Below are 16,804 nucleotides of genomic sequence, written 5' to 3'. Positions count from 1 at the left end.
GCAGACAGATGAACAGCAATATTGCCTGTTTCTCACGTTGTTGCCTGACTTTCCTAAGAAAAGTCTATTTTTCATTTTCATTTCTGACTATTTGTACCTCTTTCTATTAATTACTCAAACTCTTCTAAGATTTTTCCACAAGTAGAATGGGTTTAAAATATGAGAGTAGTGCACGTGTACACATATAGTCCTAGTGGTTCACAGCAATAATTAATAGTGCTACATGTGTAAATCATTTATAGCAGAAACTAATAAAATCACTTTTATTAAACCAGTTTATCACAACACTCACATTACAAAAATAACTTCATAATAATGTTAAATATTCAATACAAAAGTAAAACAGTTGTACATTGCTGTTAAAATAAAGTAACATTTTTTGTGTTTAGATCTGTTTTTATGTAAAGCAGCTGACCCAGACCTATTTAAGACTGCGAGTCTGCCTTTACCAATGAAATTTATTTCTTCTTGACCTGAAGACATATGGAAGAAAAACTACATTTTAAGGAATTCAACTTCATGTATGCAAGGCTGGAAACAGTTAAGAGTTTCCATGCTGCTTAAGAAGGAAACCAATGCAGGCCTAAATCCATTTTAAGCATAACAATTACTATTTTTAAAAAACAAAACCCAAACACCAGCAACTGTTTGAAAGAGCACAGTGGCTGAGAACTATTCACTTGTCTTCCACATCTGCTATCATAGCTTCAACTGCATTCCAATCCAGCTTGCTGAGGATGCTCCCTGTGCTTTCAGAAGCATTGTCAGTGATGATACTGCTGCGAGGAGAGAAACTCATGCCGTGCACTGCAGAGCCCTGCTGGGGGAAGAGAAGATGGACTGATCATTGTGCTTCATTTGTGGACAGCAGAAATGATCCCACTCCTTTAAAACATGTCCAAATCAAGTTGTGTGTCTGATTATTCTGCAACAAATGCAATCTATTTTCCTGTTTAGGCCCTCCTTCTGGTGTCTGTTGCCGGGGCAGGCCATGTGCCTATACAGTTGTTAAAAAGAACATTCAATTTCAAGGCTCACAAGAATGACTTTGCTTAAAAAAAAAAAAATTAAACAGTGGTTCTGCTGCCATTTATGTCCCTCTGGATCTATCTCACCCGCATGTTTTGAACAGAGAATCACGTTTCAAATAAAGCAGAAGTAAGCAAAGTGTTAAGTGGCAAGTATCAAATAGTTTATAAAATAAGTAAGTACTCTACCTGAAACATGGAGTCATCAGTATCTTGAAGTATTCTTTGGATGTCATCAGGCACAGTCCAAGGACTCACCACATCTCGATCAGTGTCAAGGTCATCACCTTCTGTCTGAACTGCAGTGGCAACTCGAGGAGGCTTTTGTGTTGAGCTTCTGCTGACTCTGCACTCAGCAGCTGAGGAGAAAACAGGCCAACCACAGCACTGTAATACTTCTTGCACTTTTCATCTCAATCTCTTAAATTCCTTCAAGAACAGAAGCTCCAGGTTCTATGAACTGAAGCTGTGTGCAAATCCATGTGAAAACAGCAAGCTTTGTTATCTGTAACTGGTGTGGGGTTATGGTGAGGAAAGTCTTCTGGTTCCTTCCAGCCTCATGCTCTGAACAGCCTTCCCAGGGCAGAACACAAACTGCAACAGGACTTTGTGCATAGTGCCTACAGCATCCAGGTTCTGGGGTGCAGTCCCCCACAAAGAGCACATTGCTTCATTATTTGGCAGAGGACTAAACTAAATAAATTCTGAGTTTGTGCCGCTTTAGAAGACACGGAACTTTGATGAAACCCTTAGTAATGATGTGATATACTGGGAAAACAGATACCAAAAAGTGCCAGAAAATCAGAGGAAGAACAATTTGAATATAGAGTTTAAAAAGCAAATATATGGAATGGAGAAAAATTACTTTTCCACATGAGTAGAGGAGATTCAAGAAAAGTGCCACTCTAGTATTGCTTCTCTCAATTTCCTACACTGCCAAGTCAAATATATTGACCTTCGACTGTCCAAATTATGCCAACAGTATAACTCTGGTGTAAGGCAGATTAGTATCAGGACACAGTATTTCCTAAGTCTCAGACTGATTCACTCTTCATTCTTTGATCAGAAATTCTGCTGCTGTTAACAACTACTGTATCTGTTAAAGAATTTGATTAGGAGCAATCTTTTGTGTATCCAGACCATGGACATGGACATATCCAGAGACAGGCATGGAAAAACTTACCACTAAAATCTAAAGGGGGTTTATTTGTTAAGATTAGTCAAATTTTTCCATGCTAACACTATGACAAAATGATATCTTAAATGGATACTGTACAGAGGGATAACAAAGATAGCTCCTGTTTTAAGGAGCTTGGAGAGTAAGCAGCACAGAAAGGTAAGGGAGGGGCATACTTCTCATGTCCTGGTCTGCTAATTAACTTTCTCTCTTTGAGTTTGAATTGAAAGGTAAGACTCAAAGCCTCTGTCCCTCATGATTTCATAACGTGTTTCAGGAATTCACTAAAATCTAGCACACTTTCTTCAGTAATCTTGAAACTGTCACCTGAAACTCTTTAGAAGGTAAACAGAGGTGATTAAAATATTTCACAAGTTTCTAACTAAAAGGATTTTTACGTGGGGAAGAAATTAGGAGTTTTATTCTTCTAAACAAGTGCTACTTCTACATCTAATTTCCTGCCCTGTATTATGTAGCACTGTGCTATTGTTCTGTGTAACTTACAGTGTTTAGAAATAACAGGACAGTTTGCAGCATTTCTCAGCCTTCTTCTGGAGGTACTTTTCTGAAGGAGCATACAGGCATTTCCTGGAAAGACACAGTAAGCATTTCCTTTTTCAAATGCAGATCAAATATACTCAAAGATGCTTAGAAATCTACAGGTTTGCTGCCTGGATCACACATTACTCTTGCTATGGCAATTTAAGCTACTTTGGATTTAAAGCAAAGTGGTAAGAAAAGGTAACTCTCATCATTTAGCAGGTCAGTGGCAGCAGAACTGCAAAAGCCTCAGGACAGGAAACAGCTAGGATTATAAATCTAATTTTTTACAGAGATATCAAAGCTCCTTCCCCCAAAAAATCCAGCAGTCAGTTGAAGATCCTCTTCAGTATGTGGCTTTATTAAATACATTCTGTTCTTACCCCTGGACTGTGTTAAACCAAGAGCTGGGGTGAAATGTTGTACTTTTTGACCAAAGCCAGGTTTGGCAGCAATTCTGCTCCTTTCTGCCAAAACAGGACTGTTCAGATGCCCTCTATAATGAGACAAAAAAAACAACACAACAAAGCTTAAATATTTGCTATAGTGTACCATATACCATTTCTCCACGCAAGTCAGACCCCACACAGCATATTCAGAAGAGACATAAAAGCCAGAGAAATCACATTCAGCCCTTAGCTTGACTGAACCATTCAATCACTTAGCTGAGGATCAGCATCACACACTGCTTGTGGGGCCAGTAAGCCTCACCAGAATCAGAACTGCTTCAATCACAGTGAAGATACATCAAACAGGCTTTACAGAGAGCCATTTTAGGTCCAGCAAAACTCATTAGTTAGTAGTTCTTGCCACTCCTATATGGAATCTTGCCTGATGTTCTTTAGCATGTCTGATTCTGGCTGGGCTGATGCACTTAAACTTCCCTTGGACACCACCAGCAAGCTCTGCAAGCAGTCAAGCACTGACTACATTCAGTTTAATGCTGTATCCTGCAACCATACCTAAAGAAGGTACTGTAATGAAAAAGAGAAGCAGAAATATTGAATTACAGGATTACCTGAAGTATAAAGTTCTCTCTATAATTCTGAAAAGCATAAAATATATGTAAGAGGAAAAACTACAATGCAACATACACCTGGATTACACATACACACGTAACATTAATGCCATCAAACTGAGTAAATATATCAATTTATAATACTCAGATACTCTCACCTCCTCAAAGGGCAGTAAGCAAAGTGCTAAAGAAAAAGCAAGTAAAATCCTAAGTAATGAAAAAACTAGCAAGAAAGAGAACAAGTCTAGAGTTTGCACAGCAGAATAAGAACAAGCTTATTGCTTGCTGTCAGATGCTCTTCAGGTCTTCTGGTTATAGTCCAGTGAAACTCATGGAATCAGTAAGGTTGAGTCTCCAATATCATCAAGTACAACCTTTGATAGGATCACAACCCTGTCAACTAGATCCTGGCACTGAGTGCCATGTCCAGTCACACCTCCAGAGATGGTGACTCCACCACCTCCCTGGGCAGCCTGTTCCAGCGTTTAACCACCCTTTCTGTAAAGCAACTGATGTTAAAGGGTCCCTCCAAGATTTGCAGTACTGGTTTCAACAAGTCTGGAACGGGGACCCAAGAGTCCTCGGATCCCAACAAATTGTATCTTTGATTCTGCCAGCATATGACTTTTCTCTCAAGCTAATCCTGTCTAAACTTGCTATGAGATTTGCAGTGTGGTAAAGAGATGAGTAGAACAGAGCAGGTTTAATGCTTAGAGTGTTACCCTGTACTAGAGGCCACATTCCTCCTTCTGTAAGCTTGAGGTGATCTTGTGCTGGACAGTGTCCTGTGATCACCTGCCACTGTTTCAGACAACATTTCATTCATCAGGGAAAGTGCCTGTGATATTCTGATTCTGTGATGCTCAGACAACAGGGCTCTGTGGAGAAATAATATTACACATTACACTTCATGCTGTCACTCATTTCACCACAGCTGGCTTGTGAGTCCTGTATGGCTACATGAAGAACATTTTTTTACAAGATTTCACAGAAAACATACTCAGCCTTTTAAGAGATCATCAGCAAAATGTTAGAACATTTCTTACCAAAGGGTTTGACAGAATGAATGGGTAAATGCTGGGAAAAGAAAACAAATGACATTTGGAAAGCAACAAATACAGTCAAAGGATGAAAAAGGTTCAGGGTTTTCCTAAATGGCAAAGCAAACATGAATTATTTATGCTTTTGCTTGAAATTTCATTAATATCTGAAGTTTCAAAAGCAATATAGTTAAAACTATCTCTACCTGTTTCTCAGGACCGGAAAACTATTGTACAAATAAGGATTTTATAGAAACTTACTTGTCTTTTTCTTCTTTCTTCTTCTGGAAGACTCTAATATCCTTTGAAGTAGGATTATGATGCTGTTCAAGAAAGTGTAAAAATCATTAATTAATTAGGTACTGTGGTCTCATTCCAGTGTCACTGTCAAAATGTAGTTACTTGACTTGAAAGTTACTGCTTAAGAAACTCGTTAGAAAAAAACAATATGAAAGCACATGGCCTACTAGGAAATTCAAGTAAGATTGCCTCTATAACTTTTCAGTCTCAAAAATATACTGAAATCCTGTAGTCACATCTTCCATACCTCATATGCTTAAAATATTAATATTCCTAAGGAGATGTCCTCATAGTCAAGCCCAAAGTTTCAAATGGCCCTGCCTCCAGTTTCCTAAAAATCAGTGATCTTCTTAATAAGTAATTTAAAAAAGAGGGCAAGGTTGCACTTTGACCTGTGCTTGCTAGAGTACAATTTGAAGTCTTTAATTCTTCTTAAAAATATATCCAAACCAGTCCAAACCAAACCCAAACCATCCACTGAAATCTGAGAATCCCTCCTCTAGTGATTTCAGGAGAAAAGCCCATAGTGAAAGCACCAAGTTTATATGGGCTGACAACACAGGAAAGGGGAGAAGCAAGATTCATTTTTCTTAAATCACTTACTTCTCTTCACACATATGCAGTCCAGTTTGCAAAGTTTGTTTAAAACTAGGGGAAATACTTTATTTCCCATAGATCTGTTACTCCTTCTGAAATTGAATACAGTTTAATTATTTAGTAACAGGGAGATTGTGTATGTTACAGATTTTCTGCTTGGCAGTTAAATAGAGGTTCAGCCTGGAAGTATTTACAGCATATCCTGAATTCAACAAGGAGAAAGGACAGGGATATATTTGGTGTTGTTAGGTCTCATCTTCTGTAACTCCAGAGCTTCCTGTGACTTGGCAGGGTCTTTCCAGGTCCTGAACACATCCAGATGGAAAATGTGCATTTAAAGACTTAATACTAATTGGAAATTTTTTTCTGAACTGCTTTTGAATGGGTTTTTTAAAATTTTCTAGTATTTCCAACAGAAAAAATTCCAGATCAGGTCATAAATGTGTTTTTACTAATTAAATTTAAAAAGTAAAAAATTCTGGGAGTAGACTGTTCACTGAAATCAGCCTTCAATAAAAAATTTTGTAAGATACTTGACATATATGGCATATTCTAGCATGTCTGCTGACCCCTTCTGATTTTTGCATGCACCTCTGTGTGGGTGAATGGTAGTGACAGCTGCCCCCAGTATCCTGCCATGTTTGTGAAGGATGCTGGCATCTGAACTCTGCTTTTTCAATTCTCTGGCGGTTTTTGGGAGGCATCTGGGAAGATGAAACAAGGCGTAAACACATCTTAACAACTGCTGTAGCTATCACTCCCTGAAAAACACATCAGTGAATGTTGCAGTTGTATCCATTACAGTCGAGGACCATCTGCATTACTTTGTAATGGCCACCTGCAGCCAAGGGTCCCCACTGCAGCCTGCGAAGAACACTGGTTAATTTACTTACCTGACACAACTATGGCCAGTTCCAGTAAAAGAAAGTCATACATGTAGAAACCCAACATTACAATAGGAAAAAAACCCAACTGCTCCCAGCTTCTACATTATCTAACCTGAATAATTAACACTCGTATAATAAGTAACAGTTACATTCAAGACACCTGTTATTCTTACCGTATTCTTTCTCAGGTTGAATGGATGACGTTCTTTCTGTCTTTGTTCATCCAGTTTCTTCAAATATTCTCTCATTCTTTCCTTCTGCTTTCTTTTCATCCATGCTTGTATCTCCTTCCTCTCCTTTTCTGTTCTTTGAGAATGCCCGGAAGCAGGATCAAGAACCCTGAGGGCAGATGTAAACATGACATAATCTAGCACATCCTGTAAACTTCAAACAATAGCAACTACATGATATAACAAAAATGTTACTAACCCTTTAAAATTCTGAAACAGCTGGAATCATAAGTAATGAACAAGAGGGGGAAATTTCCTTTTGCAAAATTTTACTACATAAAATCCTGATAAACAAGAAATTCCAAAGATATCTCCTAAAATTTTTCTTTTACTTGTCAGCTACATTCAAGTAATAGAACTAGAGCTTAAACTGGTGGAAACTGCATCACCAATGCAGCAGACTGGTGACCTGAACAGCTGGTATCACAAATTGGATTAGGAAACAACTGTCACTTTGACATCTCTCAGGAAAGAACACAGCTGATTTTGTAACAGACAGTCAGGAAGGTGCAGAAATCTCCAGCAAGGAGGAGAGCATGACAAGCTGGAATTTGGGGCTGGAAGTTTCTGAACTGTGTTGTGCCACTGGCAGGAAATTTCTGTTCTTTCAGAACTGTTTTAGAAGACTTGAAGGTCTGAACTGAATCTGCTGTGTAACAGCAGTTGTACTCCAGCCTATACCTAGCAGAAGACGGAGCAAGCAAATGGGAAGAAAAGAATTTCAAAACCAGAATACTAGAAAACAATTACAGCATTTGACAGTAATGACCAGTAGATTTGTGGCAATTAAAAGCTCTAATACTAGTCCCATTAACATCAAACCACATACTTGCTTACATTGTTTACAGGGTGTGAACTATGAGAATAACCAGGGTTATTAATGATTTAAGCAACACACAACAAAAAACAGCCATGGTATTACCTAGAGATTTTCTTAGCCTGTGCTCTCGCAAAGCCCAGCTCCAGAGAGGCGTCACTTTCTCCCACACGGTCATTCACAATGTCAGTAACATCACTCAGACCAGTAATTTGCAGGGGATCTTCTAAAGAGCTTGATGTTAGGTAGGGAAAAAAAACTGTTACTAAATTAATGTAGAATATTCCTGTAAGAACAACCCCTTTCTTTTATACTTAAAACAACAATATCCAGGCTGTTTTACACGAAGTCTTTGAAATGAATATTCTTTCTCCACATCTCCACTGGGTCAGTACACTTGAGTCGGCTTTGATGAGGACAGAAGGAGCAAGACCTGATTAACATCAGAGGGATGATCCAGAACTCAAATGCTTGAGCTCTGCTGCAGTGTGTGAACATGGCTGGCCCACATGAGGCTGAGCCTGGCAGCCAGGGGCACCCACAGGATTTGTACTGCTGCCCTGAGGAGATCAGGTTATGGGGTGCTACCAGTTTCAATAGTATCCAGATCTCAATGACCTTCTGAGCAAGAATCAGTGTCAGTGACAGCACAGCTTCACCTAAATTCTCCCCACTTCCTTCCTCTCTTCTAATCAGTTGCTCCCAGTAAAAAACAAATCTCATAGTTTAGGACTACAAGCTATCAGTGTCTGCTGAAGTTTAATGCCTCACACCCATAACCCACCTTATGTAATCACACCCTAACGTACTTCAGTCACAACCAGTTCTATATAAAATACTAGAACAATAAGATAAACCATTCAGTTTACTGATATATTTCAAGCAAAGCAATAAAGATGGATATTGGAGCAGAATGGCCAGGAGGAAAGGAAGCCAGCTACTCTTTTCTACTGGGTCCAGAAGACTACCAGTAGCTAAAACTAAAAATATCTATGTTAGACCATTCTCTTTAATGCATAGGCTCTTTCCAGTTTTGAAATCTTCAGTCTGTTGCTTTACACTTTTCATCCAGTAAGCCTTTAAAAACCTTCTGGTGATAGGTGGCCTTCATAGAAAACCACCTGCAGCAGCTGCAAGTATTTTGCCAAAAAAGTGGCTTGCAAATAGGAGAAATAACAAATGCACACAGAGCACCATCTACATAAACAGCTCCAATACTTTTAACTAGAAAAGAACTTTGAAAGCTTCAGCAGATTTTACGTGAAGTAAATCTAACAGGCACCACCAAAGTCAGACTAAATGCCTGAAATTAGCTAACAAAAGGGCTTTTATTCAGTTTGAAAAGAAATGCCTCCATTTTTATTCCACCCTTACAGTCACATTTTGGTAAACTGTCAATAAAACCAGTCTCGAAACACATACCTAGGATGTAGATCTCTGCATATGTGAGAATCTGAAATAGAAACAATCCTTGTTAATAATATCTTCGCACACACACTAATCATACATATGTTAAACAGTCTGTGGGATAAAATACAGAAACACTTCAACCTCAATATGTTGACATTAAAATAAATGTTGACATTAAAAATAAATTAATATTGTACATAAGCTTAACAGCTTGTGAGACAACATGTCATTGACTGCCAGGTGAGCACAGAGGCTCCAGAGAGGATTAATTAACTGTTCCTGGCTTTTGTGGATAGTTTTTCTAGGAAGATATCGTCGCTGTTGACAGTTTTCTGCCATGACCAACTAAATGGAAATTATCTGTTCCAATTAATTATACAGTGTTTCATGGAAAATTAATGACTGACACTTACTTGAGGAATCCAGGTACTCAGAAGAAGCTTGGAATTCAGATGCAACTGAAGAGCAGTATGGTTGTCTTGGAAGGAAGAGCACTGTTTCCTCACCTAAACTAATCTCTCCAACTCAAAAAATTATAGTTGTAACTTAGTATCACCTATAGTTTTCTTAGCTTGCAAATAACAAGTTTATACTTAGAAAACTCTATTGTTGTGTTCAAAATTTAACTGTGTGTGTGTACTATTTGAGATTTATTTATGCTGTATGCAGACACAGGAACAGTTTTAAAAAGATGGATTGCTGTAAATGTGACCATCAAATGCACATTCACATGTACAAAGTATGTAACATTTCTGGAAGCCTGACTGCAAGCAATGCAGGCAATACGCAGAGAAAACAACATAACTACATTTTTAACCTCAGGCAACAGGTTGTTTGCAGAATGGTTTTTCCTCCTCCTTTCAATGTTACTGCAGTCTTCATAATTGCAAAAATCCATTTACCCTCAGTCTTTAAAATGATTACACCTCATAAAATAATCTTTTAGGACACAAACTAGTTACTGTACAGAGAAATAAACCAACTGATTTTGCTGATGTAGGCTGGATTTAACAGAAATGTCACCTCTCTAGACAGAGATGGATTACAGAGATGATGAAGACAGCTTTCGGAGGAAGCGTTGAGTGTTCTCTGGTACCATAGCCATTTATATTCACTTAAGTAAGTAAATACAAATCAGCACACTGATGAAACAGACCCAATGTTGACTATTTTCTTTCAGTAATAGTGAATTTGAGTGCAAGTATAATTCACTGCTAAACTGTTTTCAAAGCTTAGTGATACTGTTATGTCATGTAACAAACTTATCAGAGCTTATCAATGAAGCCATTCTAAATAATGCAGTCTATAAAGACTCATGCCTGACTTTAATGAGCTCATTGGCATTACATAACATTCTGTGTAACAGCCATGACGACGTATTACAGCATGAAGAAAAGGTTTACTTATTTTTAAAAGATGCAAAGGGGAAAAATATATAACAAAGATTATACCAGAACGTGTAGAAGCCAAGGCTGCAGAGGCAGGAGAGTGTGCATCCACTGTAGCAGATCTGGGCTTAGGATATTCCAAGTTTAGGCTCTCCTTTTGATCATCTATAACATCTTCAAAAATCATGTGTGTCAAATGATGTTCTGATTCTGTGAAAAAAATAAAAATATTGTGTGATTAGTGTAGACCAATGGAGAACCCTCACAATCCAGAAACTATCACTCATATATCTTGGTTAGTTGCATTTTTAATTTATCGGTCACTTACAACAGCCTGGACCTGGATCAGCTGTGCCTCCCTACAGAAAGGCACTTCCAGGGCTGCGCTGTGTGAACCAGTCCTGCACACACAAAGAAAATGACTGGACCAGGAACTGCTCCATGTGAACCTAAAGGACATCCTAAATATCGTCTTACAGATGGATACAGATATAGCCATGACTTGGTTCCATCACCTGGCTTTGTATTAACTCTGTAAGTGGATTAGACTATGTTCTTGGCACAGTACAGCAGCTATAAGTAGGTACTACGTGGCTATTTGTTAAATACACAATAAATCATTCAGTACATCTGCTCTGGTAAACTCTTAAACTGATGTAAGATTTTAATAAAACCAGTAGATATTATAACTCAATATTCAGATTGGATACCTTTCATTTTATTTGTTTCTCTGGTACTTTTGGTTCGTATTTCAGTAACACCTTTAGGGATTGCATTAAATTGTCAGTGGTAAGTAAAAGTTATTTAAGAAGCATATTCCATGGCAAATTTATTATCCTTCTGTTAACTGGACACATACCAGCACCAATGACTCCAGCAGCTTCAGAGACTGCAGGATGAGCACCAAGGTCTGAATCAGCAGCCATTTCAAAATCTTCTATCAGCTTCACTAACTGTAAGTGAAACCCAAGAACTAGGTAATGATACTTTCTTTGAGATATTTCTGAGACTTACATCACACATATTTATGCAAAGTCCACTTTAAATATATTTTTCTCGTCAGAATCTTACAAACATTTTGACGCAGTTTTCTGACTGAAAACAAACAAAAAGGTTCAGAAATCAAAGTAGCACAAGTAGATTAATTTCATGTAAGAATTTTAATCTTCTGGATACTTACTTTAAGAAAAATACATATAAACTCTATTATTTGTTTGAACAGTTTTACTCCTACTGATCACATTATATTTAAAGTAGCTGAAGTTTTTCCTATATGTATTTTATTTAAAACCCACATATATTAAAATACTTCCATCATTTTCCTAAGTCTGAAGACTCAAAGTGGAAAATGAAAACTAAAGCTGAGTAACCCAGCATTAGTCAGATTTTTTTTTTTTTTGCATAATTTTACTAAGCCTTAGTCTCAAAAAGAATAAATCTCCTAACTGATATGTAATACATGAGAAATTGTTATAAAAAGAATGACCAACTAGTATGAACTCAAAAAAAAAGGAAAAAAAAAAAAAAAAAAGCCATTTTCTTCATGATTTGGCTAGATACCCAGAAGTTTTAAAACCCCAGTGCTATGAAATGCTGAAACAAGTACAGGATATGTCAAGACTTTTTTTCCCCTCCAGGCTTTTAAAAAAATCTGACTTAAATAACAACGCTGATGAAGAATGTAAATGATTAAATAATCCACCTGAGTGTAATAACTGTGTTTAAGTGACACAATGAGGTCTTTACATTTCTGTGAATCACAGATTACCCTGAGTTAGAAGAAACCTCAGATTAGAAGACTCTTAGATTAGAAGAGACAAGATCCATCAAACCCCAATTTTATTTTAGTTTCATATTAGGATGTATAAAGATGGCAAAAATGCAAATATTTTATGAAACAAACTGGATCAGGTTCCAGAAACAGTCACACAATATTTTGCAGAGGCACAACCACTGAAGTCTTTGCCAAAACAGTCTCCTGCTAAACCTGAACTCAGTTACACAGAAATGAAATATGTTCTGCCCATTCACTACTAACATCACCATTCTGGTGAACATTTGGTCCATTGTAAGCAACCACATCAGCCAACAGATTCATCACTAAATAAGAAAGAACATTGTATATACATATGTGCCAAATTTGTATTATAATACAGATAATATTGATACAGATATATAGATAAAGATATATAGATAGATATATAAAAATATATATAATATTACAAATATATAATAAACATACTGTATTATATGTAATATAATTCTCAATATCTCTTAACAGATACTAAGCAGATTTGAGAACACATTGTTCCAAAATGCAGCTCTTGTCTGTAGCTGAAAAAAATAAACTGTTTAAAAACCAATAGTTAGCACTCACCATTTTGCTATTTCTGAAATCCTGCTCCATACTTTCTACTATGTTCTGTAGTGTCTGTAATTGCATATCCATTTCTTTCTGCTTTGTGGAAAAGTATTCTTTTTCAATTACTTTGGATGGGAGCCCTGAAGAAGGAAGGGTTCCTTCATCTTCATGTGCTATGTTCCAAGTTACCATATCTGTAGCAGAATCTGAGTTATCTTTCTTTTGCAATCTGTTTGACACATTTTTCTGATGATCATCTTAAAGTTAAAAAAAAAAAATAGGAATGCACCAATATCACTGAATAAAGCACAAGCATTAATTATTATAAAAATTAAATATTGCAAGTAATTAGGCACAATTAAGCCATACCGAATAGGGTGTTTTAGAAGGCAAGAATCATTACAAAAGAGGCCAAATGTATCTATGCTGATGTTTAAGACTAAAAAACCACAAGGTTAATTGGGGAAACTGCAGATTTTCTATGGGAGCATTACAACAAAAGAGTATTACTTTTTCTTGGATTTAAAACTAAAATGGTTTACCTTGCTTCTGAAGTGCCCCAGGTGGAGCTGCATTAGTAACAGAAGCTGCTGTGTGATGAAGTTTTGCAGTAGATGGAATTTGAAGCTTCTCATTCTGCTGTGCAGCAGCTATCTCTTCTGCAGACTCAGGTATCACGGGCAAATTTCTAAGGATGTCACTGTCTTCAATGTCAGTCACACTGATATATTCCCTTTTGTGCTAAACAACAAGATAATGAAGAATTATCTTCAATAATTATCTTCAGTATGTGTTTTGAATGAGCTGTTTATAAGTGCACTGTTCACCATTTCCTGTGTTTACCTCCTGACATTTGTAGGTGAAAGGCTTTTTGTTTTGGGAACAAAGTAAATACAATCTTCCCTACCATATTACACAAGTAACTCATGCAGATACAAAGAACCCAAATTCATGAAGACAAACAGTATACTTAAAATGCATTTCAGCACATTAGATCACTAACCAAATCAGGTGCATCTGACAGAAAGGATGGTAAAGGTTTCTCATTCACTTCAGTGGGGAAACTCAGGTTTAAATACATGTCTGGCAGTAGTATCACAGAGGAACTAGATGATTCTACAAGGAAATAATATTAGTCAGCATTATATTTACAGTAAAAGCCACAAATCCTTCAGACTATTAGGAAACAGCTCTGCATTCTCTAGAAGATAAGAAAAGCTTTGACTAAGCTGCCATTTAGACTGCTATTAATATCCAAGTCCCTCCTACTTAGGTAAAAAAATAATCTGCATCTTTACTTAATCCAAAGAAATTAGATTACTTCAGATAGAAGCCTCTAATAAAACTACCTGCAAATGAGTCATGCCATGTAGTAAAATTATCTTCAAATGGAAAAACACTGTTGAATTTTACAATTATGGAAAAATTAGTATGCTCTCTTGATACCATAGGGAAAAAAACTTGGGTACTGAAATCTATGTAATGTATTTACGGAACAATGCTACTGCAACTCAATTTCATGTGATCTGTTTTAACATCCAACTGATCAATTAATTTAGCCTACATGACACTAAATCCCAAAGATTAAGTGGGCACTAAAATCAAGCAAAATCCACAAAATAAGGATTCAGTTCAGTCAGATTCACTTCAAGTCAGATAAACTAGCATGTTATCTACATGTATGCTGCATTAATCTGTCTCAGGCGCAAAACCCATGTTAGAACAGTAACACTTTTATAGACTTCCCAAACAACAAATGAAGTGCAAAAAGACTGCAGCCATACCTGATGCAGGAACAGATGTGACCAGCTCATTTTTTTGAACTTTGGAAACCTCATTTCCACCACTGATCCCAGGATCCTGATATGATGTAAGCACTTGATTGGAAAAAAAAAAAAAAAAAAGATCAAAATGCATGAGTTTAAGGAAAGTAAAGATACCAATGTCATTATCTGAATGTAGGTTTTTCATTTGCCAGTTAAAAATCAAAATCAAAATCGTGGGAAGAGGAAAGGAAACAATTTCAGTCAAGTATGAAACATTGTCTAAAATGCATTTAGATAAAATCAAGTTAAAACAAACTTTCAGGAAAAGTCACAGCAGAACTGACACAAAGAATGAGAAGACTCTTACATAATTGTGTCAGTAATATTTTTAGTTCTAATTATTTTAACTACTGCTTTATAATTTATATTCCAATGCTTCCTGGTTTAATTTTTTTTGAAATAAGAAATGAGAGCACAAAAAACTGCTTTCCCTTTACAAATTTTCTGCATTTTGAAAACTGACCAAATATCACAACTAATCAAGAAGCAACACCAGAAAAGGTTGGTTTCTGTAGATCACCTGTGTAGCACTTACCTGGGTTAGTATTTGTACTTGCATCTTGAGTTTCTGCTGGTTTTTTTCCTACAGAAGCCAAATAATGTAGATCTGCTGAGATAGAACTTGCTTTCTCCATTGCATCTAAAATGTGATAATATAAAACAGGTGTCTATTAATGATATAAAAATTAGACATCTTTGAAAGCAATGATAAACTCACAACTGTGAGCTTCAGCATTTTCTTATTTGTATTTCTGACAGGTAATTTTAATTATTCTCTAAGCATGCCTCATAAACGATTCCAAGAAAAGTCCATGCTACCAACTTTATGTGAATATACAACTCTCACTTCCAATGTTACACTGAATTAAATCAAGATTCAGTTTAGATATGTGATTTTAAATTAAATATTTTAGTATACTGAGCAGTAACAGTCTGCTTCACATTCTAACAGGAGAAGAGGAATAATTATGACATGTATGTCTTCATTTCTTTATTGCTGTTTCCACAGAGTTTGCATTTCTTTAAGGCCAAATTTCATAGAATGAATTGCATTTTGTCCCATGTCAGAACTGAATATTTTCATGAATTAATATATAGGCGTGGTTTTCACATTGCAAGCTAGAAACATTGCATGCACTGAGAGTTTCTTTTACAAGAACTCTAAATTTTTGTGTAATTAAAATATGCAGAATATATTTGAATATGCAAAAGATATTTGCATATAAGAATATGCAAAAATGTTTGAATAATATCTTTTTTAAAATAAATAAAAAATTTAGGATTTGAAATGTTCACAGAATTATTTTGATTAATCACATGAACAGAAATCACTGTCAACCTCAGCTAATTAAATTAACATGACATACTGTTATTTCATTTACTCAGTTGTTTATAAACATCAATACAAGACTATCACTCATTTTAAAGAAAAACTAAAATACTTCTAAAACTTTTGGGAAAACTATTATGAATCTACAGATAATTCATACAAGATCTTAAATTTTCTTGCATCTCTCTCTGTATCAATCCCCTAAAAATACAAGTATGTCCCAAAAATTCTGGATACCTGTTGTACATCCTGAAAGGCCTGGGGAAAGATCACATAAGTCAGCAAGCTCTATTGTCCACAGACCATATTATTCTAGTTTTTAACATGCTGATGATTGGAGAGTTTTGCTGTGAATCCTAATAGACTAATGCTCCTTGTTTGTTTTTTTTTTTTTAGTTGAGCACTCAAAGCTTTAAAAAAACTTGTACTTGCCCATTGAGATGAAAAAATCATCTTGAACATAAGGTATCGATTTTGGTCTGTGATCCTAATATAAAGGAAGAAAAGAATCATCTTTAAAAACAGTTCCAGTGAAGATTAAAGTCTTTCTTGGTGATGTTAACTATCCAATATACCTCATATGAGTAAATATTTGGGGAAAAAAAAGAAGTAATTGTCACTTGCTTTTCTCAATCCCTTTTTTAATTCCTCTGATCCATTCCAACTTAGTGGAATTTACTGACTATATAACATTCTCTCATGTACTTTGGAGTGACATGCAGTAACACAAATTTCTTATTCCTCTTTGAGTCTATCCTACCCCTCCCATACTCTGACTAAAATCTCCAGGTCTGGTGAGGGTCTCCAGCTGCTGTGATAGTGAGGTCTCAGAGGAAGTATGGTATGGACCAGAA

General features: G+C 36.3%; 1 protein-coding gene across 1 annotated transcript in view; it reads right to left on the bottom strand.

The window, feature by feature from the left end:
- Window positions 1–247: 247 nt before the first annotated feature.
- CPLANE1 (ciliogenesis and planar polarity effector complex subunit 1) overlaps window positions 248–16,804 on the bottom strand; it is a 56,645-nt gene continuing 40,088 nt past the window's right edge. Inside the window, exons 37-54 of the mRNA XM_058827044.1 lie at window positions 16,383–16,437; window positions 15,156–15,260; window positions 14,579–14,671; window positions 13,798–13,910; window positions 13,337–13,535; window positions 12,810–13,051; window positions 11,292–11,385; window positions 10,496–10,642; window positions 9,458–9,568; window positions 9,057–9,087; window positions 7,740–7,868; window positions 6,761–6,926; window positions 5,065–5,126; window positions 4,486–4,641; window positions 3,129–3,241; window positions 2,710–2,793; window positions 1,218–1,387; window positions 248–817 (exon numbers count right to left, since the gene is read on the bottom strand). Of these exons, the coding sequence (XP_058683027.1) occupies window positions 677–817; window positions 1,218–1,387; window positions 2,710–2,793; window positions 3,129–3,241; window positions 4,486–4,641; window positions 5,065–5,126; window positions 6,761–6,926; window positions 7,740–7,868; window positions 9,057–9,087; window positions 9,458–9,568; window positions 10,496–10,642; window positions 11,292–11,385; window positions 12,810–13,051; window positions 13,337–13,535; window positions 13,798–13,910; window positions 14,579–14,671; window positions 15,156–15,260; window positions 16,383–16,437 (2,211 nt within the window). The 3' untranslated portion in view covers window positions 248–676. The remainder of the gene's footprint in view (window positions 818–1,217; window positions 1,388–2,709; window positions 2,794–3,128; window positions 3,242–4,485; window positions 4,642–5,064; window positions 5,127–6,760; window positions 6,927–7,739; window positions 7,869–9,056; window positions 9,088–9,457; window positions 9,569–10,495; window positions 10,643–11,291; window positions 11,386–12,809; window positions 13,052–13,336; window positions 13,536–13,797; window positions 13,911–14,578; window positions 14,672–15,155; window positions 15,261–16,382; window positions 16,438–16,804) is intronic.

The sequence above is a fragment of the Poecile atricapillus genome, chromosome Z (genome assembly GCF_030490865.1).
Source record: "Poecile atricapillus isolate bPoeAtr1 chromosome Z, bPoeAtr1.hap1, whole genome shotgun sequence".
Lineage (NCBI taxonomy): Eukaryota > Metazoa > Chordata > Aves > Passeriformes > Paridae > Poecile > Poecile atricapillus.
This window is presented reverse-complemented; position numbering and strand designations above follow the sequence as displayed.